Source organism: Pleurodeles waltl, chromosome 1_1, assembly GCF_031143425.1.
Source record: "Pleurodeles waltl isolate 20211129_DDA chromosome 1_1, aPleWal1.hap1.20221129, whole genome shotgun sequence".
Taxonomy (NCBI): domain Eukaryota; kingdom Metazoa; phylum Chordata; class Amphibia; order Caudata; family Salamandridae; genus Pleurodeles; species Pleurodeles waltl.
In genome coordinates, this window is record NC_090436.1 from 132566512 (window position 1) to 132593915 (window position 27404).

General features: G+C 44.8%; 1 protein-coding gene across 2 annotated transcripts in view; it reads right to left on the reverse strand.

The window, feature by feature from the left end:
* Window positions 1-12390: 12390 nt before the first annotated feature.
* The window catches only part of ST8SIA5 (ST8 alpha-N-acetyl-neuraminide alpha-2,8-sialyltransferase 5), a 341938-nt gene continuing 326924 nt past the window's right edge, over window positions 12391-27404 (reverse strand). For both annotated transcript variants that reach the window (XM_069218874.1, XM_069218872.1), the window contains one exon: window positions 12391-15092. In XM_069218874.1, the coding sequence (XP_069074975.1) occupies window positions 14627-15092 (466 nt within the window). In that variant the 3' untranslated portion in view covers window positions 12391-14626. The remainder of the gene's footprint in view (window positions 15093-27404) is intronic.

Genomic DNA, 27404 nt, shown 5'->3' on the forward strand with positions numbered 1-27404 from the left:
CTGCTTGTTATCTGTGTCTGTATTTAAAGCACACTGGTACTAGTTCTCTTGCTTCCCCAACCTCCCCTACCAGTCCCTGACCTCCCTCCTCTCCTCCAAGGGGTGGGACTCCGAGCACTACTACAGCTCTTTGTCTCGCTCCTTTGCTCCCCTACCTCTGACTTGCTCACCCTATAATGCCCGTTCCTCCTTGCTCTACACTGGCCAGCTCTATTGGCTTTGTCAATGCCGGATGTCTTTAATTTGTGGACGCCATGGAAAAGCCAATAGAGGCAACTAGCCAACTCAAGAGTATTTGGAATACTTTCAGAATGCCACCACCTGCATGACATAACATGATAGCCATCTTTAGATTATACCAAATAACATTTTTAAACTTTGAAGATGGTCATCATATTGTGGGGGCAATTTTGAAAGTGTAAACGTTATTTGCTATACTTCCAAGATGACCATCACATTGCATCACACCAGGTAGCTTCAGATAGTATGGTGGCCATCTTGAAAACATACCAAATACACTTTCAAGACAGTCAGTCACTGCTTTGGGCTTCGCTATTGTCAATACATTTATAAAAAAACACTAGCAAGGCCTATGGCAATTACTGGACAGTGTTAGCAGAGTGAGACTGATTGACTTTGTCAATGATTCATCATCCAACATAGGACAACAATTAGTTTGCTAAATGAAATTGAAAGCATATTTTAGGGAGTAAAAAAAAAATACTGACAATGGTTTCCAAACCATAACCTCTGTCCTGAGTCAATTACATCTATTGACAGATTTGGCGGTCTTTGGCAAAAAAAAATGCCATATCAGCATAAATCCACTAATCAGTTGGAAGAGTGGAATTAGGTCTAATATTTATGATGATGTCAGTGTAGACTCGTAAATCGCGAACTACCACCCCTACTGGGATATCCTGCCACTGAAACCTCAAAAACAAAGTGCAGCTCCATACGAAACCAGAATAACAAACATCTAACCCCCAGAATTAAGAATCAAGGGGGAAAATACAAGTTTTCAAGGATTTTTTTTAATTTAAGAAGATTAGTTTGCTCCCTGAAATCTATTGGTCATTTAAACCAGCTTAGTGCAGCAGCTGTCGAAAAAGCTTGATCTTCAAGCGAAGAGCGATGAAGCCCAATGGAACCTCAGACCACTAGTAAAGACTGAGCAGTGAATCTTAGAGTTCGAGAAGGATGATACCACCTAAAACTATCATTCAAGACTGCAGTGTCTGCTTTGTTGTTTCAAGTACATCATATATCATTGCACAGAGTGGCTCCAGTGCCTGCATTTTCCAGGCGGTCCCGGATCTGAGAGTAGCTAGTGCACACATGATGAAAATTCACTTTACAACTTAGGGCACATTGAGAAAGAACAAAGGTCTTCCAAAGGAGCCAGATACGGAGAAGGTTGACCCTTTGATACAAGAGATGGCTCAATCCCTCTTGTGGGTGTGGGTCACAAGGATGGTGGATTGGACTAACTTAGTGATAACCATGTGATCTGACCATGACAGTGACAAGACTTTCACTATGCTCTTCACCAAAATCAAATCAATAACCAGGACTTTAAGTGGAACTGGGGATCACAGTCGCCATGTAGAAATACATTCAGTGTGTCTTTCAGGCTGCATGGCTACAAGTTACAACCTTCCAAAAAGTGACAGGGCTACAACCTATAGCACATTGGGCAAAAATGCAATGAACAGAGATGTATTTCATTAATACCTGGTGGATAAAAAATTCAAAGCCTTGCCCTGTTTTTGGACCCAGAAAGGAATTTGGGGCCAGATGTATCAAAATATTTTGCACTCGCAAACGGCGAAATCGGCCGTTTGCGAGTGCAATATCGTGGTCTGCAATGCATCAAAGGCATTCGCAGACCACAAAATAGAAATCGCAAAAATTGCGATTTTTTGCGTTGCGACCAGGATATAGCGAATCGCATTTTGCGATTGCGATTTTTCGCAGAATGGTATTTTGCACATGCAAAATACCATTGTCTGCAACCAGGTGGTAACCTGGTGCAAAATTTAAAAATGGAGTAAAACTGCATTTTTAAATGTAATATGTAAAGCACACATGCCCTTTTGGCATGTGTGTACTTTACATGGTAAAAAAAAAAAAAATTGGGGTGCAGGAGAGGGGGCCTTAGGCCCCCAGCACCCTGGCCTTTTGCATTTCCCAAATTGCGATTTCTGGTTCAGAAATCGCAATTTAGGAAATGCAAAAAATTCACAGCTATGGGCCAACAGGCCCATAGCTGCGAATGGGGCCAGTATCGCAATTTGCGATTCGGTAATTGCATTTGCGATTTTTAAGAAATCGCTATTACCGAATCGCAAATGTGATACATGGCCCTTTGCGATTCGGTAATAGCGATTTCTTAAAAATCGCAATTACCGAATCGCAATAGGCCAGAATCATACATCTGGCCCTTAGAGCTATACAAGCCTTTAGCTGGAAAGTGACCTAAAGTGCAGGTGGGACAGTCACCACAGAGTAATGAGTAGAAGGTCCCAGGCCCAGCTCTCCCGGTGCTGCTGCATCACTCTTACTCCTGTCTTCTCCTTGCTTTTTCCGCCATTTTATTGAGTGCCTTTACTTGCTGACTGCTTTTTTCTTGCTGTTTGCCCAGGTTTTTGTGTTCCTTCTCACTGCATTTCCCTCATTTTCAATGCTTTCTCCTTGCTTTTTACCCCGTTTTTTGAGTGCCTTCTTGCTTTTTCTACTGGTTTTTGTGTGCCTTCTCCTTGCTTTTCCCTCATTTTCACTGCTTTCTCCTTGCTTTTTCCCTTGTTTTCTGTGTGCTTTCTCCATGTTTTTCCATTGTTTTCATTGCTTTCTCCTTGTTTTTCCCGTTTTTTGTGTGTGCCTTCTCCTTGCTTCTCCCTCGTTTTCACTGCTGTTCCCCTTGTCGCTCCCACATGCCACCCGCTATTTCCTGCCTCTGGCCTAGCCCTACCCAACATCACCCAGCGCTCCTATCGCCTCCCAGGACTTACTTAATGGAGGCCGTAGGGTGATCCCATTGAGCAGGTCCCAGGCCCAGCTCATCTCATGATGCTGCTGCATCACTCTTGCTCCTGTCATCTCCTTGCTTTCTCAGCTCTTTGAGACCGTCATGGGTGATTTGCTATGCTTTATAAATCCTTGATTGATTGATTGATACAATTCATGAAGGTAACAAGATCACCCCTGGTTTCCACTTATCAATTTCTTTACAGAATTAAATACCCAACTGGAACTAAATCCAAACTAATGTAACCAATGTTACCCGTAAGCAGGGCCCTGTAATAGAAACAGAGGCGGTCAACATAAATTCAAAGTGGTGGGGTGGGTGAAGGAGGTATGAGGGGAGCGTGAGAGAGGAGCGTGGGGGGAGCTCAGGGTGGAAGCACGAGGAGGAAGCGCAGGGGGAGTTAATTAAAAAAACACTTACCTGGTGCTGCTGGCCACCTCACAATCCTCTGGTTTCTGGTCCCAGTATCAAAGACACCCTGTGCAATCCCTGCACTGCTCTCATGCTATTACCTAGGATAAGAGCAGCACGGGGATTGGCCTGAGCAGGCTGGTTTGTCACTCGCTCAGGCACAGGGAGTCTGTGATGTTTCTCCAACCTGGCTGTCAAATACAGCTGGGTTCAAGAAACCTAACTACGCATGTCTGTTTGGCCGGCCTAGAACGGCTGGACAAATACACATGCACAGTTAAGGACACACTTCACTCCCCCTCCTCCCTCCCATGGCCCGGCCCCACCCCTCTCTGCACAGGCTGGCTCAGCCAGCAGCAGAAAAATAAAACAATAGTGAAATATCGTTTAATTTTTCTGCTGCTGGCTCTGAGCCAGCTCGGCGACGCTCCTTCACCATTACAGAGGACCTGCGGCTGAATAGAAAGTTAGTCCAGATCTTCCACTCTAATGAAGTTGTTAATAATAAGTGTGTTTCAGCCTATCTGGGTATAAAAGTGAGCTGTAGGTTCCTCTCTTTGGAAATCTTTGCTTGTATATTATCACAAAATGTGAGTGTGTAATTAGGTAGTGGGATATTTATTGTTAGGATGACTTGTTTGGAACTGATTCTTCCATTTATATTCACGTCTTTCACACATCCACCCTAATGTATAAGCTCCACAATCTATGCAATTTGTAATGCATGTTTTCTACTTTTAAAGTCCGGGATTACTAGTAGAGAAGGTTGATAAACCAAACAAATACAAATGCCTGTAGTTAAGCAGCAAAGCTTGGAATGAGAGGCATACACCTACACCCATACACCTACTAGACCTTTAGCTCCTTGTTATGTTATGTGTATTCCTAAAGTGCACTCTCACCTGCGAGGGTATCCTTCTTGAACTTAAACACCTAGCAGGTCTTTAGCTCCTTATTATGTTATGCATATTTGTAAAGCACACTATCATCTGCGAAGGTATCCTTCAACTATCAGGTCTTTAGCTCCTTGTTATGTTATGTGTACTTGTGGAGCGCGCTATCACCTGCAAGGGTATACTTTTTGAACCCAAACACCTGCCAGGCCTTTAGCTTCTTGTTATGTGTATTTGAAAAGCACATTGCCACCAGTGAGGGTATCCTTCTTGAACTAAGAGAAGATCCTTCCTTAGAAACCGATTCATAGGTATCCTGACTGTACTACAAACACCTACACACCATTCCAAAGTAAACGCTACATCAAAAAGATAAATCAAGATGGAAGGAATGGAAAGAAAGACCAATGATGCACTAGGCTGTTGTATTTCTTTATTTGCTTGTTAGTTTTCTTTCAAACACAGTGACACAGACGTAAAGTACCCTGATTACGTTGTTGGTTATGGCTTACATCACAGACTGGCTACATGTCACAGCTCTACCATGTCCATAAACACTGAGCAGAAAGGGCGAGGATCCCCATTGTTTCTCGCTCGATGCAGAGATGGCACTAGATCAAGCCTTGACAACTTTGTTCCTCTTCCCAACCCTCCCAAAAACAGGTTTATTCTTGTCTCATATCATAGGTTCATATCCATGTGGTGAGACTTGCATCAGGGAACATAAGCAGACATTTCAGGTCGAAAGCACTTCTACCCAAATTGCTTCACAGAAGAGTTACTTTGTGGTATACGACCGGCAAGGGCTAAGATTAACAAAATTCTTGCAGATGGCCAGTTGGGATGCTCTTGCCCATGTCTGAACTCACGGCTCACATATGCACAGTCAAGCTGCAGGACAACAACTCACTTTCTACAGCCAAGTTGCCCCAACTGCATTAGATGTCTAATCAAATGGATTCCTCTTAATAGAAAGAATGATATCACAGAAGTATGTCTTCCTTACGTCGTTTTGAAGGGCCCTTGGGGCCATGTTTACGCTGAAGTTCATTGCTGTCTAGTTGGAAAGCCATTGGTGTGTTCAACATTGCAGTGTCCACACAACCTGCAAAATAGCCAGTTCTGCTCCTAATGACGTTTACAAGAAGCAGCTGCTTGCCCCTTGGAGAGAATGCAAGCCCTGCGGCAGTGCAGCATCAGCTCTCACAACAGCCATGAAAAATGTAGAAAATATATCTATTTGCAGTTAGTGTACACACACTCTACCATCTGCCAGTAAATATCTGGTGGCCGGAGGTTATCACAGAAATATGTTGCACTTATGATTGCTCTAAGAGTCTCGCGAAAGCCGTATTCCAAGTTGACTTCTCCTTCGGTTCCACACGGCAAGAACGTTTACTTAATGGCAGCCATATTGGGTAGGTATATGTGCATTTGGTATAGGATCCTACTTCTTCGTCACAAATGTTTGTGGGGATCCAAACGTAAAGGGATTCACAGTTTGAGGGCCTCTCTATTTCGAATGTACACAATCTTTCAACACTTCTCTTATGTATACATAGCATTCTTCCACTGCAGAAAACAGATTACCTTGATGCAGATGCTTAGTCAAAAATATCACAAATGTTATGTTCCACCACCCTGCAAGTAACAATTGTATATATTCTCCAAATCATTGTCAACGTTCATGTGCACTACGAATGTTTTCCTAATTATGGCTTAAAAACTATATTGTTTTGTATAAACTCTCCTTAAACTGAAATAAGTATAACTCTTATTTCCCAACCATTGTTAGAGATAAGTCTTAAAAAGCAGAGTGAATGTTGCATGGCATCATAGGATATGTCAGCCATGCTTCTTCCGGCATAAGACGTTGCATAGATTTTACAAAACGTGAAGACACAAAAACATACAAATGAAGCAAAACACGTACTTCCTTCTTTTTTATGAAATTTTCTAGCCACTTACCTCCGTTTCTATCTCTGCTTCAAACTGTGAAAACCGTCTAAGGTCTGTACAAGCCTGCTGTCAACTAGTCCCGTCTACCTTTACATGCATGAATACATTCTGAGTAAAGGCTGATGCATTTAATCACATAAAAAAGAGGGAAAGTGAGGGACTGGTCCACTCAGAGCATTGATCTCTGCTTACAACAGGAGGAAGGGCATCCTATGAACGACTAGAAAAGTCACACTAAAGAAGCACTGTCCTTTTACTCTAAGAATTCTACATACTCGCAAATTTCATTCATTCAAAAATGTATGTATGTATGCATGTTGGTGTACGTGTCATATATATATATATATATATATATATATATATATATATATATATATACACACACACACACACACAAACACATATTGTGCACAACAACACAGAATAATACCCAAGACAGTTAACAATGCAGTATTTTCAAATCCCAAGAAACTTTTCACAGTGAACAATTCTGCAGCCAGCAGGGAGAAATTGGCAATTGGATCATGGTTGGTAGACCCACGGGCAGAGAGGAGCTGGCAAGTATGTTTCAGAGACAATTTCAAATGATACTGCTCTTAGTCCACGTGTTACATTTACATACAGGGTGAAGAGGTGATGATGAAAAACGTTTAACAAAACTAATCACTATTAAAGAGGTTTCTGCATAACGATGAGCATCTTACTTACAATTAAAACATTTTAGGCTTTTTAAATCTACAGCGAAGGTTAGTCAGTCCAACTCTGAATAACACAATAAATTGCACTTATTAGGACAAGGCGAGAAATTAAAAAAAGGGAACTGAAGGCAAAATGGGTACAAAGTTATCGCGTTCTCCTTGATTATCTTTTCCGTATGCACACAGAATAAAGTAAAAAATCCGCATGAAAATGGTGGGCTGGACTCACCATCTCAACTCCTTTGAGACAAATGTCCTTTCTTTGATTTTATTTCCTACCTTCTCCCACCCCCAAAGATCACCTAAGTGATTTTCATGAGCATTGTATTGCTTAGCTGGGTTAAAGTCAGCAACAAATATGTGACTTTTTAAATAAGGATTCTCTATAGGCGCTGAATGGGTGAAAATGCTTACAGGAGATCTCCCAAAAAGCTTCTTTGACATAAATATTGTTTCAAATGATTCTGTACATACAAATTCAGAGGTGCTGTGGAGCCTTGTGCTTGGATTTTTAGATGAGGTAAAACTCACTATAATTCATTGGCAACAGAATATATACTGATTCTGTGTCTTAGAATTATAGTTACAGGTCTTTCAGTGAATCTGGTCAAAATCATTTCACTTTTACAGCCATGACGTCTGATTTTAGTGATGTGCCACAATAATCAAAATAATATTCTAAAATATAAAAATTAATGTATCATATATAAGATGGCAGCCATCAGTGTTGTGAAATAGGTGTTTTCTTCTTTATTTTAACTCATAGTAGATGACTCTCTTTTGCTTCAACCATTTTGCAATAATTGGGGCTAGAATGTGATTTTTTTTTCTCTAGGTGCATGCATAAAACCCAATTGTGCATGCAATGCTAAAACTTCTACATGTGTGTGCACGTTGGTCCCTAATGTGTGAAATTGGTAAACAATATACGTGCATTAATTACTTCCACACATACAGGTCTCACCAGGTTTTACGCAAGGATATACATACTATTAAATGTCTTTGCTAACAGAGTGGGTGTAGCAAATACACCCTCGCTCAATTGGTGCACATAGAGAAGCTACAGATCCCTTCCTTAAACCACACAACTTTCACAGTCTAAACAGTACTTGTAAGACTGCATCAGACGGATTTATCATAGCTAACAATAGCAAAGTCAATAGGCCTGGCTTGCATTTTGTGTCCAAAATAAAGCATGAAAAAGGCTGCTGCTGTGAAAAAGCAAAACAAAATATGATTGCTTTTTGTATACAATGCGTTTATGACATAAAACGTAATACCTGATGATTTTGAGTACTTTTGAGATGTAATATAATCCCTCATGCTTTACAATGAAAGCAAACCATAGGAAGCAATGATACACAAAACTACCAATGGCATTAGGTGAGAGAACAAAATACTCCCCTGGGTGAAGTTAAAGCCCACTCCATGTATACTGCAAATAACAATAGGTACACGACAGATGCTCTGTCAAGCTAGACCTAAACAATACACTTGTGGTAGCATCAGCAGCACTAGTTGCTTTATGATGTGTTTTGAAAACATCTTATCATTTCTTACAAGGATACCATGATCTAGGAGCAATTCAAACAGCAAATCAAGTTGCAAACAAAATGAAGATTCAAATAATGTCTCGAGTACTTCCTGAAAACCATGAGATATTGAAGCAGGAAAAAGCTTAGCATATTGTGTGTCAACAACTGTGGAGGGCCTCTGCTGAGAGTGGTCAACGACCCTCTGGACAGGACCCCAGATTGCAGAGAGTAATTGGAGTTGAGAAATACATTTATTATGATGACAAAGTATTGCAAACCATGTTATCAGACACCAATGGGCTAGACAGAGGATCTTAATCAGAACTCTGGTTCTAACGAGTGAGGGCACCACAAAGCTATCAGTAACTCTGCTTCAAAACAAAATCCAGAATTTTGCATGATTTTATTAGCAAGCTGGATGGAGGAAAAGTGTCTAAAACTCAATGGAGATAAAACCGACGTACCTCTATATGGTAAGCAGACACCTATATGGTATTCTTCCTGGTGGCTTGAATAGCTAGGCAATCCACCTACACTTGTGACCTGCACAAGAAATCTGGAGATCCTTTTGATGATTTACAATAAATGTAAATAATTTGTCTCAAATTGTTTTGCTATCCTGTGAATGCTATAAAAAAATCCGTTGCTGCCTACCCCTTCTAAGAAGACAGCTGTCCAAGCTCTGATTGGTTTGAGACTGAACTAAAGAAATGCACTCTTTCTGGCCCTACTACAATATCTTCTACAGAGGCTTCGGACTGTCCAGAATGCAGAAATCATCTTAATTCTTTGATTGCTGAAATCTACATCAGTATCTGTATAAGTGAATAAACTGCATTGGCTGCCTGTGAAGAAATGAATATGGCTTAAAATGTTGTGCTTTGCACATAAAACCTACTACTGCCCTTGACCCTCTTACCTCCATTGCAAATGCAGAGAAATATCCCTTGGAGATGCCTCTGCTCTGCAGATAAATGTCTAGCAGTGATACCAAAAACGATGCTTGTTAGAAAAGGAGGAAGAGCCTTTCCTGTATGGAATCCTTTCTCTGGAATGATCTCGAACTTGTGTTGAAAGTAAATAACAACCTTCTACACTTTCGGAAACATGTGAAGACATGGCTTTTCTCCAAATAATCTTTCCTTATGGTAATATGGCTATCCTATAGGTATCGTATAGCTATCATAGAGAAATGTAGCACCTGGACACCCTTGGGTTGCTGCTGCACTCCATAAATACCAAATCAAATCAGACACATGTCTGCATTTGGACAGTTGGAAGGCTTTAAGCAGCTAAAAGGGAATCCCTAATTACAACACAATCTAATATATCAACTGCATCAATGCACCAAGAATCCTGACGCACCGAAGTTAAAACGTAAGTGAATATATGGAAACACTCTGTGAAGCCGATGCAGATTCAGGGCTGCTCGTTGAATGTGTGCCTCAATCTGGGAGTTCATTCCTAGATGAAGCTCTCAACTGACTCAGCAAAATCATGGCAATTTCTGCAAAGGCAGTACTTTGGACAAACAGTCATGGTACATTTCTCCCGGAGGAAAAGTCGAGAAGGTGACCAGGACCAAAATGCAAGACTTTCTTCTTAATGAGATACTATCTAAAGCCAGTAACTAATGCCAAATCCAGAACTGAACACAGGCTCTCTAACACATGCCATCCTCTACAGAGGGCTACTCACACTCAGAATAACAGCGCTATGACAAACCCAAGTCTAAGAGCACGTTAAAAAAAGTCTAAAGCAGAACACAAGATTTGCACAGGCATGGACCTTTTACTTGGAATCACTCATGTCTGGAAAATCCAACTGATATTTGACTCAAAACACACACTATGGGGAATATTGTTGCTCTGATCCAGCTTTTTAGTCCAATAGTTTGCCATAGAAATGATCCCTGTCTGTTGTGTGCTCTGAATCTATAAGAGGAAGGCATGGGAACCAGAGAGCTGGACATCACAATTATCTAGTATGTGGAGGTAAAAAAGGGCAAATACGTGCTCCACGAAGAAAGCTTTGAAAGAATATGTGGAACGGTGACTCGCGCCTTTATATTATACGTTATGGCACACAACACCTTTGCCACTGTGATGTTATTTAGAAAGTTCTGACGTCTTAAAATGGCGGTGCAGCAAAAACAGGAATGGCATGTTAAGTGGAATGCCAGAATCAAAATAATTGTTACAGTATTCTCGGCTTAAAAAAAGTTTTGCTGAGTTTAGCTCAGTTTATCTAAGAACAAATTCCCCTCTCCCTGCAGAAAGAAAAATGTTGTAAGTGTAACTGACACAAAATGATTTTCAAGCAAGCCTGGGACATGAACTTTGCACTATAAAAATATTTTGTATATACTGTAGGGGTGCGTCTAGGTCCTACAGATATCATTAAACATAGAGACAAGTGCCCCGGGTCTAGCGTTTGTAGCCTTACTACAATTTAATAATCTAGATAGGAAGTGTGGGGGGTGGATCTTTCAGCTTCCACAGGTTACTTCCTGTTTATCTGAAGACACCCAACATGTTGCAGGCATCAGCCGAATAGGTCATTCTGATCACACACAGTAGGAACCGTCTGAGGTCGTTTCTACCTACCCAGTTCCAAGAATCCACTGTTTTTTTTTAAAATCAGAGACATCAATTTCATCCTTCGGCGAGCCAGATTATCATATTTGCAATTTACTCTAGAGTTTCTTCAACATGTAAAATAAAAGTCTTATAATGGTATTTTTACATTTTGCTTGAAAACACTGGAGTGGCTCTGTGAAACCTTTCTTACGCGGAACTTCACACATCTTTACAGCCTTTTGTTGTTGACTGATCTGGGGGTAAAAGGCCCAGATAAACCAGATCAAGTCAAGTGTGCAGGGCATGAGGTGTGGTCTTTAACACCACACATCACACTTAGGTATATTTTATTATTTGCTTGCTTGCTGATAATGACAAGCATGTATATATAAATGGATGGGGCATTTTTCCAAAAGGCTAGTTAGAGCAACAAAGCTATAACTCTTTGCAGTGGTTGGTGAAATGAATATCGATTACTTTGAAATGGCTGGTGAAACGCAAATTTACAGTTACATATTGTGCCTCACTGAACATGTCTTGAAAGGATTTCTGTCAATGAACCCATTGCTGATTTTGTTGTAGCATTTGTCTTATAGTGTAGCTTTGAATGGGACATTTTATCATCATGTCCATGCGACAGGGGAAGCCGTTGTCTGAGATGTAGAAAGCATCGATGTTTGTGACTTGATTGATGCAGTTATCATTCATGTAATCTTTCAGTTGGTTGGAGAACTTGCACTGTGTTGAGAATGTTAAGAAAAATTATTTGAGAGATGTCAGAATTGACTATGTGAAGATGGGTTTGAGGTAGGTGGTAGGTGGTGAGATGTCATCTTTGTATGTGCTATCTAGAGAACTTGAAGATATGAGCAAGAATTATGTTTAGCAGCATCTCAGCTGTGGATAGTCCAGGTGTATTGTGCGGTGAGATGGGAGAATAGTAGCTTGAATTATGTTAGCAGTGTGACTCGCTTTTTTCCAACAGAAATGTGTTGATGGTGCTGCATTTGGTTGTAGAGTGTTGTACTGGAGTGTCAAGAGGTTGGTTGATACAGTGACTTCGTAGAGTGCTCTATGTTGGTGCGTCTGCAACAGTCGTCCATTGGTGGAGGACTGTCATCTTGCTCTAGTTATGGAACAACCTCAAAACAGTCGGGCAGCCTTCCGAAAACTTTTGCTTTCAAAGGTATATGTAAATGACTGAAAAAATGCTCCAGAAAAGCAGAAGGGAAATATGACATCTTGTATAGCGATTTGCGAGTTACGTGTACTGGGTTTGTTTTTCTTGTATGTTGTAAGCATTAGTAATAATTGTATAGTGCTACTTATTCAATTGTACATTATAGTACATTATATATATATTTTATATGGAGCTCCATCTTCTTGGAGCAATACATTTAACTGCTGATGTGGGGTGCCTGGAATTACACCATGGATTACATTTCCTATGGTCCTGGCGATAAAATCTGGCCCATTGGCAGTACTCAGTCCAGAAACCAATGTGGTTGGCATAGCCCCATCTGTTGCCAGCACTGCCCAGAAGTGCCAATATGCCCTGATCCCAAAGCTGGTTTACAGTGACAGAGCCACAGCTGTGCTGCCCATTTCGGATACTGCCAGAAAATAGGCCAACCAATGCCTGTCATTTATTGAAGCGCTACCACCCCTGCCACTGTGGAATGTGCAACTCGGTGGTAAAAAATTTGTGGGTGGAACTCGTTTGAATGGAATCATCCCAGGCCAAGGAACTCTGCTGGTGTCGACCTACCACTGCATTTAATACTGTGGTGGGAGTGGGATGACAGGAAAGTGGGATTTGCACTCAATGTCATCTAATTTGTATTAGGCAGTATGATGTTTCCAATGGCAGTACTGTCTTGTGGAAAGCAGAATCTCACTGTCCTACAAGCAATGCAGACGTCCATGTTCACGCCAACAATATAATGTTTTCTTGGTACTGACGACAATTGAGACAGCACTGTTCCCAAACCCTTGCAATGTTATCACTGTGCTATATAATGTATATAAAAGAGCAGGAAATCCTATGAAGCACTTGAGGATTCAGTACCAGCCTCACATCACTGTGGAACAGACATCTTATTTTCAAACTATGCTGTTTTGCAGAGCTACTCACAAAGGAACTACAACTTCATTACAAGTTTCCCATTACTTGGTGTACTGATAGCAGGGGATCGAATCTTCGATCCCGGCCAGTATCTCTGCAACAAACAATAGACATTTCCAGTTATTACATATGGGGAAACTGGGGACCCAGGAACAGTGTCTCCTTTACTGCATGAAATTTCTCTTTGTGGGGCGAATAATGGACTCATTTCCATTCTCATTTACACCTGGTTAAAGCCCAGGGGCAATTCTCGTGGACTTGGGATAATCAGGCCTGGTATTTGCCGTAATCCTGTGTCCAAAACCACTGGACCACACAGAATGACCCAGACTGGTATCCCCCAGGGCATATTGCTCCGGGTGATTCATAATGAGGTCCCTATTAGTTGGAACAGTTAGGATAAGCAATTGAGAAGTATAAAGAGCCACATAAATACAGTAAATTAAGTCAAACTTAGGTGTGGAAAAAATCCCTGGTCTACTGTTTCGAAACAAATTAAATTCTGAGAAAAGTACAATTTTCTTAGTACAGCGCTTTAACATAATTTTTTTCTGCATCTTCTATTTGATCGAAGACATGGTTTTTGTTTCCAGAAAAATATCCAGTTTGGTGAAACATTTTCTTTAAAGTGAACTTTGTACTCCGATGCCATTTAAAGACAAGATACTCTTCCACTTTCGATCAGCCTGCCCTGCTGCAAGGCTAGTAAAACACCTAAATGATTTGTCACGTAAATAACAGTTTCCACAAGTAAAGAAAGCACAATTGTGAATTAGCAACACTTTGTACCACGTGACTGGCCACAGGTCTCATTAGAGTACTATTTGTAGGTTATTTCCGATGTTCAGTGGTGAAGGCTTGTGCTCTGTTGGGTTGTAATCCCTTTAAAATATTGCCAGGGCAGTGACGAGGAGTCTGACATCTGAAAAGCACTTGATGATTTTTGCTGGTTGGCATCTGTAGCAGGAAGGATGCAGGTTAGATTCTGGGCCAGAGGAGCTACCCTTGCAAATGCTCAGCAAGTCCCTGTGCTTGTTGTGCCATAGAACTCAACTTGCACCTCACTGATGGGGCCCAAGGAGGCGCAACTGGTCTATCATTGTGTTCCCACCCAAAGGGGATCTGTCTTTGCACTTCGGACTGGACTATTCCCGTGGGAGCAGGACCAAGTTTGATTTGCATATGGCTGATCCATGTCTTGTGTGGCACAGTGGGCAAGAAACCAATGGATCATATGCTGCCCGTGGCTGTGACTTTTGCAACCATGCCACCCAGCAAGTGTTTCACTGATTGCATACTCTCTTGAAGAATGGAATAACACTCAATGCGATTAATGCACATATTTAGTTCTGTTGATGTACACATTCACAAGATGGGAACATAGCAGAAGACCCCATCTCATGAATAACATGTACCTGTATGGACACGAAGAATGCCTCTACTGTGCATATGGAGGAAGTTGAAGATCTCCGTGGGCATTGCGTGGAAGCCAGGGCGAGGTTTTACATTGTCGTAGTAGTGGTGGGTGATAAAGATCCCCGAAGGGTTCATGGGGAACCCCCAAAAGCCAAAAAGGTGCACCTCCTCACACAGCTCCAAGGCAGTTGTCACTAATATTAAGCCGCTACTAATGCGCTTAGCCCGGACCCCGTGAGTAAGCCAAAACCTGGATACATTGATGAGATACTGTGGATGAAAGTAGTACACAGCCTGCTGAGACTCAAAATCATCCAGCACATACTTGACGCGGATAGAGACATCAGTGTTGCGAGTGTTGTAGAAGGCAGGCAGTAACACAGACGCGTTTTCATAGGTTTGTAGCACCTCAAAAAACGGCCGTCTCCATTTCTCCAATTTGTGAAATCTGAAAGAAAAAAGGTGACACTATTACATCCCAATAATCTTGTAACTGTAAAACGCCCTACAACAAAAGTACGTGAATAAGGCTAACAGTGGGAGATACATCTCCACCACTGGTCATGAAACTAAGCCACTCTGAGTGTTCAGACAACGGTGATTACCTAAAACTGATAAAACGAACAGACAGATTGACACCTTAGCAAATACTGGGATAGGAAGGTCTTCATGTTTCTTGTAATCCTGCTGTGGAATGCTTTGACCTAAAATTTTTAGGAAAGAGTAGAACCAGCCACACTCTTTGCTCACACTGAAGATATCAATAATCCGTGCTTAATTTGTGCAGGTGATGAGCACCAGCGCTAATTTTGGTGGACCAGAACTTATTTTTATATCATCAGATTTTGACTCAGAGCGACAGGAATGGCTAAGAGCCCATTGCCTTTTGCTGGTGGGCGTCATTAATCGCTCCACCGTGGAGGGAGGAGGGGCTGAGATGGGTTGTGACCGGAAGTGGTCATGGGGTATGCGACAATGGGGAGGGGGTAAAGTATTATCCCCCTTAAATGTGGGTGAGCACCGGATGGCCCCCTCTTTGTCCCCTGATGTGCTCCAACACAGAGGTTGCTTACTTAGGGGGTTATTCCAACTTTGGAGGAAGTGGTAATCCGTCCCAAAAGTGACGGTAAAGTGACGGATATACCACCAGCCGTATTACAAGTCCATTATATCCTATGGAACTCGTAATACGGCTGGTGGTAAATCCGTCACATTTGGGACGGATTACCACCTCCTCCAAAGTTGGAATAACCCCCTTAGTCTTATCCCAAGAAGTTGAGTCTGTTGCCTTTGTGGGGGTAGAGAGGATTGCACAGTTAGTAAAGGTGGTTGACCCCATCCACACTGCACGAATGAGGGCACTATGAAGGGGGAAAGGAGGGAGCGCAACGTAGGAAAAAGTGACAAAAGAAGAAAGGGGGTGAAAAAGTGCCTAGAAGAGGGAGATAAATTTACAGGAATGATAGAGTGGTGGGAGGAAGAGCCACGAGTTGCAACCAACACTGAGCAGGTTTGATATTCGACATCCACAGCATTCGGCAGCACCGCCGTTGCATTCAAATAAATATTTTTGCCCCTTGCACATTTTCTTTACAAATTAAACACTACTAATAAAGTTAAAATGAAATCTGTTTAGTTTTTTTACAATGGCTGCAAACTATGAGAAGACTAGTGATTAATCACTAAATTTCCAACCTAAATGAAGCTGAGACGGTTCTCCCCTCAAAATGTCTCTATGCCAATGGCTACTTCACTTTTAGTTGTGCAAGGTCTTAACACGTCTGTTATATGAAGCCCTAAGTGTTAACCTTCCCATTAATTTGAACCTGATCAGTGTTTTGCTCATAAGGTATCTGGTAATAATGTGTATCGATCCAAAAGCAGGCTGGGGCCACCACGGAACAGATACTGATGGAGTGGAAGGGGTGGGAGTGGGGCGCCTGAATGAAAGTGGTGAATTAATCTTTGCTCCGTGTTTGTGTGTTGCTCTCAATGTATTAGTTAGGCATCTCCATAAACCCATGCTTTTATGTCAAGGAGGTGCATGGTCCTAGTTTGTGCATGGCAAAAGGCAATAGCTTGCTTAATGAGGAGAGCAGCTAGGGACTGGAGCTAGCATGCAGATACTAAGTGACCCCTGAAGGTGAAGTATTAGACTAGGAACACGCTAAAAAGAAATCCGAACAAGAGAACCTTCATGGGAGATCTCTAAGACAACTGTGATTCATATATGTTTGGGTTATTGTAAGCATGGAGGTTGATTGTCTTTTTCAATATTAGTTTGAAGGGCTAGACATATAGGGGGTCACTCTGACCCCAGCGGGCGGCGGTTGCCGCCCGCCTGGCGGGAACCGCCATTTGGCCGCATCACGGTCAAAAGACCACTGGTGCCATTCTGACCTTCCCGCTGGTGCCATTCTGACCTTCCCGCTGGGCCGGCGGGCGCTACCCAAGGTAGCGCCCGCCGGCCCAGCGGGAAGGAGCCCTGCAACACAGAAGCCGGCAGACAGTGAAAAGCTTAATGGGGCCCTGTTAGGGGGCCCCTGCACTGCCCATGCCACTGGCATGGGCAGTGCAGGGGCCCCCAGGGGCCCCTAGACACCCGTTACCGCCAGCCTCTTCCTGGCGGTGACAGCGCCGCCATGGCGGATTTGCCCAGCCGGGGGTAAACCGGCGGGAAACCGCCGGCCCCGTTTTTTTACCACGGCGGTCAGAATGGGCAAGGAAGCACCGGCAGCCTGTTGGCGGTGCTTCCGTCATTCGCGGCCCTGGCGGTCTTTGACCGCCAGGGTCGGAATGACCCCCATAGTCATTCTGGACTCCATGAATCTACCATGTGAGCCCTCAAACCCCCTTGAGCTTCCTTCATCGTTGCAGATTCGTAATGCTGGGTTAGTACTCTTTTGCCTTGTAAAAGCAACTGAAGCAATAAACCACCCAAAACTAAACAAAGGGGCATATTTGCATGCTACTTGTGCCACTTTTTGTGATGCTCCAGTTGCTCTGTGGACTATGCCATATTTACAAGGTGGTGCTAATCACCTTTCTGTAGCTTAACGCCGCCTTGTAAAGGTAGGCCCCTTCAATGCAGTTTTCTGCGGCGTAGGGGCAAGCAATGGGTGTTGCTGTGGGCGTTCCACCGCAACACCCATTGATTATGATGTTGCCCCAGATTTACAAGAATTCATAAACCTGTGGCAGCGCCAAAAACTAGCGCCACCCCAGGGGTGGCATTACCGTGGCGCTACGTGGAGAATTTTTTTTCTCCTGTGTTTTTGCATTTCTGCAGCACACATAGAAGAAGCAAAATGCCATGGATGATTGTTTATGTACAGGATGGTGTCCCTCCGGCACATAAACAGTCATTCAAAAATGCTGATTTGGTACTTCTATGTGTGCTGCATTTTGCAGCACACATAGAAGTAACACATTGCATTGTAGATTGTTTATGTGCAAGAAGGAACACCTTCCTGCACATACAATCATTCCCTTCGATGCAGACACCATTGCACTATGGTGCAAGGATGCCTGCGTTGGTGCTGGCAGCTAAATTTAGCACCAACGCTAGGGGAAAAAAAGGGATGAGATGTATTTGTGTAAATACAGTGCATCCCTGAGTTTCTAAAGTGACGCAGCATGGCACTGCCAATTTTAATGCAGCACCGCGCTGCGCAACTTCTGTGTAAATATGCCCCAAAGTTTCAGGATTGGGGTGTGTACCACAAGCTTTGATGAAGAACAATGGTTTTCAGTTATAATGTGAGTTTTTAACACAGTCCTAAGTATGATAATATTATGCAGGTATCTGTGAATGGTGAAATCACTAAACATATCATCATTAAAAGTATCTACAACCCACAGGCCAAACTAGCTGAGTGATATCTGAGGGGGATTTCTAAGAAGGCGATATTAAACAGGTTCTATAAGTGTCTGAACCATAATAGGATTATTTTGTCTTTGACATTGCCTTTGATCTGTATGATATATGCATCCATCACATCAATAGAGGATGCCTGTCCTCAGAGTTGAACGATTTCAAGATTACAGATTACATTTGACTTAGTAGCTACATCCCGTCTCTTGGACACCATGCTTAACAACAATTCAGATCCAGCACTATTTCGCCACCTCAGAAGTCACTGTAATAGGAATGTTACCAAAGTTTGGTTTATAACATGTGGTGAAATCTCTGCAAGTTTCTCAGTTGGCATCAGCATCACCCAAAATTACATCCACAATTCGGCACTGTTCAGGATATTACTCAATGACCTCCAAAGGATGATGACCCACATAAAAGTTGATGTATTCACTTATCCACAACTGTCTACAGTTTGCAGCAATCATGGGAGCATGAGGTAGGGAGCATGGTATTTAAAAGTGGGACATGTAGAAAATGAATGTTGCATTGCCCCAACAGTGGCAAGACCTTAAACACTATTTGCCTGTGGCAGGAAAAGCTTTCCTATGTAGAAAATCAGAGTACAGATTAAACTACTAACACTGTATTTTGGGAATGAGACCAGCTATATAAATAATGTAAACACTGTTTCTAATAGTAATTAGAAATCCAGGGCCAGATTTATCAAGGTTTTATGTTGCCCTTGTGCAAAGCAAGAGGGTGCAAGATTGACACAGAACTTAAGTGATATGTATCAAGCCAAGCAAGGCCACTTTGTGTGGCCCTGCATGACTTGATAAATCTAAAGTAACGCAAGGCAGAGCAAATCACTGTCTTGCGTTACTTGTGACAGGGAGGCATGCCATGGGTGAAGCGTGGGTGTTTCCACCACCCACTCATGGATTTTGATGCATCCGTAGATTAACCATTAGTGGTAGACCTGGGAATGCGTCACACTGCTACACCTCCATAGGTGAGGCGCAACAAGGAGAAATATATTTATTTCTCTTTGTTTTTTCTCCTTGTATGTGTGCTACATTCTGCAGCACACATAGAAAGAGGAAAATGCCTCAGGATTTTTTTGTGCATTTCTTTTTGTGCAGGAAAGTGCCCCTTCTGATCAAAAACAATCATACCTACAACGCAGGCACCCTTGCACTAGGCAGCCAGAAGTAAATATGGTGCATTCTTGCCCTTTCCCTTTCATGCAGCGCAGCAAGGTGGCTTCCTGCACTGCAAGAAAGAAAGTACCCCCTAATTAGTAATAATTATTAAGAGAAAGTAATTTTTAGAACGTTACCTTTCCCCTGCTTGAATTTCACGGAGACTAGTTTGCATTAACAATTCAGCATCTCGCAGCCTTTCCTCAGTGCAAGAAGAGGTGTAAAATTCCTCCCAGGAGCAAACAAAAGATAGACCTGAAAGGACAATAGCGACTCCTCTGAACTCCAGACCTGTGGGCATCCTGTGACAACATAGGCGGTCATTCTGACCTTGGCGGGCGGCGGAGGTCGCCCGCCAAAGTCCCGCCGTCAGGTTACCGTTCCGCGGTCGAAAGACCGCGGCGGTAATTCTGACTTTCCCGCTGGGCTGGCGGGCGGTCGCCTTCAGACCGCCCGCCAGCCCAGCGGGAAAGAGGCTTCCACGATGAAGCCGGCTCGGAATCGAACCGGCGGAGTGGAAGCTGTGCGACGGGTGCAGTTGCACCCGTCGCGTATTTCACTGTCTGCGCAGCAGACAGTGAAATACATGTAGGGGCCCTCTTACGGGGGCCCCTGCAATGCCCATGCCAGTGGCATGGGCACTGCAGGGGCCCCCAGGGGCCCCGCGACCCCCCCTACCGCCATCCGGATCCCGGCGGTCGGACCGCCGGGATCTGGATGGCGGTAGGGGGGGTCGGAATCCCCGCGGCGGTGCAGCAAGCTGCGCCGCCGTGGAGGATTCAATGGGGCGGCGGTACACTGGCGGGAGCCCGCCAGTGGTGCCGGTCCGACCACGGCTTTACCGCCGCGGTCGGAATCCCCATTGGAGCACCGCCGGCCTGTCGGCGGTGCTCCCGCGGTCCTCCGCCCTGGCGGTCTTTGACCGCCAGGGTCAGAATGACCCCCATAGTGCCAAATACTGCTTGATATGTCCTTTGAGCCTCAAGTAACATTTGAGATGCACTTGAAAGGGAGCGAACAGGATGCCAAGAATATTGTGTATCTCTTGTTTGGTTGCTGAAATATCCTGTTTTTGTCCTACCAGACTTCTGCCTTTGTTGTGGGTATGGTGCCTGCTTCAAATTGGAATTTAGTGTTAGATGTGGGAAGACACTGATGACTTCCTTATGACACTTCCACACACACGAGTCTGCCTGTCCCAAAGATGGCCACCTCTTAGGCAAGCTCCGCAGGCTGAAATTATAATCCTATACTATCCTGCTCCAATGTGTTTCTAATTTTTGTACTGGACGGTGCACTGGGCTGCCCTTGCTCAGTTGTGCCTGTGGTGCCTGGGATCGCCGTGTGAGGGCCTGCCTGTGTGCCTGGTGCTGCCGGGCGAGGCCTTCCCCGTGTTTTCAGGGGTGAGTGCGTGAGGTCTATACTGGTGGCATGCCCCTGGCTGGTTGCTGTCCTGAGGCTGGGGAGTTTTTCTGGGCCTGAGTGCTGCGTTGTGTGGGGACTGGATGCTCTGATGAGATCCTCTGAGCCCTGGGACCTGAGGGCTGAGGACACAGTGACTACTTGAACGCCTGCCTGGACGCGGCTCCCTCGTGGCTCAGGTCAGTCTTGGGCAGTTGGAGCTGGGTGCGGTAGTGATGAGGTGAGCCGGGCTGGGGGTCCTGGGGGCATGCCACGGCATAGTCAGCAGGCTGTGGATGGACCTGTGCCCGATATATCTGCGGGGCACTGCTGCACAGTGGCCAGTGAGATGTCTGCTGGGGTACTGCTGTGCATTGGAGGCACTTCAGGGAGCTGTGTCCCAGCTGCCTGGACTGGTCCTGTGCCCATGGTGATCGGCTTTTGGGGTTCCCCCTCCATCTTTGGCCCCCCATGCCTCCTCACAGCATACTGTCTATTGTCCTGCCACTTCCCACATGGGAACCATCTGGCATAGCTGTTTGGCTGGCAGCCCTGCAAAGATTGGTATCTGTGTGGCACCATTGACCCCTTAAGTGCTCCTCACAGTGGCTGATACTTCTCATTAATTGAGTACGGAGGGGTCTTCCTTGCCGGCAGTGCGGGCACGTGGAGCATCAAGAGCAGGCTGCAGACCTGATTGGCGCATTGCTGCTGGGTTGGACTTATCCTAGGTGTCCCAGGAGTACAGTACTGTCCAAGCACTTGGAAACTGGGATCGTGTTTGGACTGCCATTGTGGTCTCCTGTACCCCCTGTGGCGAGTCCATTCCACAAGTTACTTCTTTTATTGGCCTACCACCCCTCCCCAGCCTATTGCTTACTTTCTCACACTTCAGGCGCAATTTGGGGCACATTGGCTATCATGTGAAAAACGGACAAGAATCAAACTAAACTACAGTTCGAGCAGCCCAGGTCTCAAGGGTCACGCGTGGATGATGCGACACCTGCAGGGGCTGACCTCATCACCTCGGGGGTCTGAAATGGGCAGGGAACTGCATCAAATCCTGACAACGATGCAACTTAGCCTCACTAAAATTGACAGAAAGATCAATTTCTTCTCCTATATAATATATAGAAAGTTGGAACGTATAGACAAACATGCGTAACGACTTGGTACCGTGGAACAACAAATGTCGGACATTGAGGAAGAGAGGGCCACGTCAACGGAGGTACAGAAGCAACTTGAGAAAACTGTATCAGCACTGCAGGTGAGGGCTTAGGATCTGGGGGGTCGCTCCCGATGGAATAACTTATGCATTGCTGGCCTAGCGGAGTCCGGAGATATTAGTAATATGGAAACTTTTGTTGAATGTCTCCTTATAGACCTGTTGGGCTGCAAGACCTTCTCAGATCTGTTTGTGGTGGAGAGGGCACATCGCTTCTTAGCGCCCCACCCTGCGCTGGGAGCCCAGCCCCGCCCCACCATAGTGAGGCTCCTTAACTATAGAGATCGGGATGTGGTGCTCCGCAGGTCTAGAGAACTCTGATCTCTTTGATATGAGGGAACAGACATCTCAGTATTCCCAGATTTCACGCCACATGTGCAGGAGGCCAGGAAACAATTCCTACCAGTGAAGCGCGAACTGCAAGGGCTAAAGCTGGATTATGCAATGCCATACTTGGCTCGACCGCGAGTCACTATTGGTGGGAAACCTACTAACTTCACTGACCCCAAGGGTTTGCAGCAATTCCTTAGGGAAATATGTCCCCGGAGCCAGGGATGGGCCACCACAGCCTGCAAATGTGGACAGAGTGCTCACGAATGACATTAATGAACAGGACTGATTATTGGTCATGAAACTTCTGTATTTGGTCCTACGCAGTGTTTAATTTGTAAATAAAAAGGTGCTGGTGCTCAAAGCTCTCCTCTTAAACACGCGGCTGCTGCAATTAAAAGTGCGAGCACATAATACTGAGGCAGCATAATCCTGAAGCCACCTCGGGCCTCTTCAGTCCATTTATAGCTACTCCCTGCCCCTTCAGCTCACTCTGTCAGCTTCCTGCTTTTCCCCTTTCCGGCGCTTTTTCGTTTTTCTCTTCCTCCGTCTTTCCCACATGTCTTTTGCTGGTAGTAAATTCTTGAGACAGAAAACTAAGCGCTGGCCCTCAGAAATAAGTGCTGGTGCTCTGCACCGGAAACAACAAGCACAAATTAAGCACTGGTCCTACGACTGTGACACTGTATAACCTTGTTTCCAATTGGGCAAGTTGGTTGCACTGTTGTTGTGATATATTGTTGTACTGGGGCATAGGTTGTTGCACTCCCCGCTAGACGTGTGGGGTAGCTTTCCTTCCTTTACAGCTATATGATTAGTGGCTGCCGGCTGGGTGCTTGACGTCTCTGAGTGGCAGCACCATCCTAACATTTTATTTTTTGTTAATTATCTACATGATTGGAACAATTATATACATGTTTCAACCTCATTATGTCTATGAGTTATCATGGTCCTAATCTCGCATTGTCTGCCTCCATGTGTGTACCACATTGTTGTTCTGTGGGAAATATGTTTAGGAGTTGGGAGGGACTAGGGTGTTTAGTGTATGGCCATATCGACTGTTGGGGTGCATGACATGGTAGGGGGGAGGTTCTGCAGCATTTGGACGATAATACTGTGCGGAGGAAGACTTGTGTTGATGCCTGCGGTGGGCTGTGTGTATTGGTTGATTGACAGGATGCTTGGTGGGGACTGGCGCAATGGATGATAATGCTACTTTGACTGAGAATACGGTAGAATTGAGGTTCTTAACCTGGAATGTGAGAGGATTGAATGATCACCGCAAGATGCGTAAGGTGGTGCTGTATCTACAGTGGCAACAAATCGATGTAGCTATTTTACAAGAGACACATTTGCCTGCCAACATTGGATTGCTCACAAATTGGCGCATGAGTTGTGAATGTTGTGCCTCAGGGTTTACAACACATGCCAGTGGGGTCCTTATTTGGGCACGCCGGGTATCTAGGATTGTCCTGCAAAAGGTGTGTACTGATCATGGTGGTCGTTTTGTTATGGCACATTGTCACAAAGAACACTTTGAGGTGCTTTTGCTAGGTGTCTACGGACCCAATTATGATGACCAACAGTTTTATCACACTTTAAACCCAAACTAGCAGCTTACGCCCACCTGCTACAGATTTGGAGAAGCAAATTTAATTGTGTGCAGAACCCGGACCTGGACCACTCTCAGAGACTGCTGAGGCGACCCTCTGTGGCGGCCCGTGCGGTTGCGGCAAAATCCGAGGCCAGTGGCCTGGTGGATGTATGGCGATGGCACTTGCCGTGGGAGACAGGATACACACACTTCCCCGCACATACTCAGATCATTCTCCAGTTCAACTGGTCCTGGACTTGGGCTGCCCTTGTGTGCCAGCGTTTACCTGGCATTTCCCACAATACTCTACTTGACATGGCATTCTGTGATGAGCTCACACGGGCAATAGACATTTTTTTTACACTAACCTAGGTTCGGTTACAAAGTTTGCTACTATTTGGGAGGCCTTTATGGCATATAGCTGAGGGATCACTATCTCTAACCATGCACGTCTGACTCCCTCCATTCAAGACTGTCTGCGGAAATTAGAAAGGGTATTCGGAGAACTAGAGTGTGCTCATGTGGAGGCAGCAGATGGGACACTATTGGGTAAGTTCTCCACTAAACTAGTAGAATACAATGAACTCGCAAGTGACGACACCTCGGTAGATACGTTACAGCCAGGGTCTAGGGTGAAGGCTAACGACCGAGCACTACTTTAGCTGCTCTTATTACGCACGATCGTGGGGAGGTGGTAATGGTGAAAGACAACTATGGGGTACCTGTCCTTGGAACGTCACAGGTGGTGGAGAGGTTCAGCGATTATTATAATGACCTATATGCGTCACAGATTACATATGACGCTTAGGCCACAGTTGATTATTTGGAACACATTGCAATGCCATGGCTGCTGGACTCACATAGGGAGCGCCTATTGGCACTGCTCCGTCTCACGGATATTGCTGCAGCACTAAAAGATATGCCTAGTGGCTAGGCTCCAGGTTCCGACAGACTGATGGTCGCTGTTTACAAGACCTTTCAGGACAATCTTATTCCTCATTTGGTCAATTTGTTCAAGGAAATGGCTGGAGGCGGTGTCATGCCCCCAACCATGCGTGAAATGTTACTGATTACCTTGCTCAAACCTGACAAGCCAGCCAACAATGTTCCTCTTATTGTCCGTTATCACTTCTTAATACGGACATTAAATTATTTGCAAAGGTTTTGGCAAACAGGCTGGCACCCTTCTTCCCAGTATAGTGGGTCCAGAAATGTCAGGATTTATACAAGGTCATTCTCTCAGTTATAATCTCCGGACCCTCTTCGGGTAATCTCTAGTATTGACCCTGATGTTTGCGCCACAGCTCCTTTTTTAGATGCAGAAAAAGCCTTTGATTCCGTTTAATGGGAATTCATGATATCTGTCTTGTGTTGTGTTGGTGTAGGAGAGGGCTTTTTGTGACTTATCCGGGAGTTGTATAGGGACTCAATTGCATGCATGCGGGTTAATGATCATTGCCAGGGGCACACAACAGGGCTGTCCTCTTTCTCCCCTGCTCTATGCTCTACTAGAGGAGCCCCTGGCCTGCGCACTGCATGAGTATCATGCTCACCGTGGCGTACGCTTCCCCCCTACAATTTAATAATTTTGGCATATGCCGATGACACTCTCCTTTATGTCCGTGACCCGGAGCATAATTTGTCTACGATCCTTTGTGAGGTGGTGCGCTTTGGAGGCCATTCTAGATTATGTGTAAACTGGGATAAACCCCTTTTTTCAACTCACAGAGGCCACTGTGCCTGTTTCACTACAGTTTCCACTCAGATGGACCACCAAGCCAGTGCGATACTTGGGCGTGCAGGTCCACACTGCTCCCCAGGTGGTGGTGCAAGAGAACTATGGGAGGGCCTTATAGGGCCTCACGGAGGAAGTTGACAGCTGGATACGACTTCCTCTTTCTCTCTTGGGCCATATTTCCATCATGAAGATGATTGGACTTCCTCGTTTCTTGTTCTTTGCGAACATTCCCAAGCTGTTGCCCGGTGCGGTGTTTCGCACATTGCACTCCCCGATGTGACTGGTCAGCAGCCATGAGCGCAATGGAACACGCTCACTCTACCCTATTCGGGTGGCGGCATGGACCTCGAAGTATATTATAGAGCGGCGCAAGCTATGCTCGTTTCCTACTGGCTGCATGGCCCGTCTGATCTGCAGCATCTCTGGTTGGAATGCAATGGGGCGGCTCCCTTGTTGTCACCTCTCTTACTGCTGGACAGGGCAGTGCGTTGATACCATGTAATATACCCAGCTGGTACAACAAGGTATCTTTTGAAGAAACTGGCCGATGCGCTGCGTGCAACCCTGCTTAATTCTCGGAGGCTACCGTTGGAGTGGTGTAGCTGGTTTTCGTTGGGGTGGGAGCGAGCGACATTGGAGGTGCTGCGTGGACTTGGCATACATCGTATGGGTGACTTCTATGAGGATAAAACACTTCGGGATTGGGAGCAAGTCCATGCGCAAGTGACAGAGGCCACCACATTTCTTGCACAATTTCATTATTTCCATACACAACATGCATTGAGGGCCTTGTCGAATGACACAATGGCGGAGCTTACATATTTGATACAATCGACAACTCCTCAGAGAGTAGTATCAGTCTTATATTCTTACGCATGTGATGCCGGGAGGCCTGGTCCCTCTAAGGCGCACAAGGAATGGCAGGTGGATCTAGGTATCGACATTACTGAAAAGCAGTGGGATTATTGCTGTTCAGTTATTCATACCGTCTCCCTGCATACCTGCTATCGGCTGGTCCACTTGAAATAGCTCAACAGTTCCGATACAGGTTGAGGGAGGACTCCCATTGCCCTCGTTGTGGTCTGGATGACTCTGGTTTTGCGCACATAGCGTGGTATTGCCCAGGTATACAATTATTTTGGCAGCTGGTTTTCAAGGTTTTGGGGGAAATTACGAGTGTGGTGGCGGCCTGTTCCCCACTGCTGGCTCTGCTAGGGTATGATCTGGAAGTCCCCCCACAGAACCCGCAGCTTGTGGCTTGGGGACTATTGTTTGCTAAGCAAAGGGTTGCTATGCGCTGGATGAAGGGACCCTTTCCCACAATAGTGGAATGGCACACAGATATGGCATACTGTAATACACACTTGGACGCATATCATGCCCTGATGCCACTCTGCACTCGTCCAAAAGA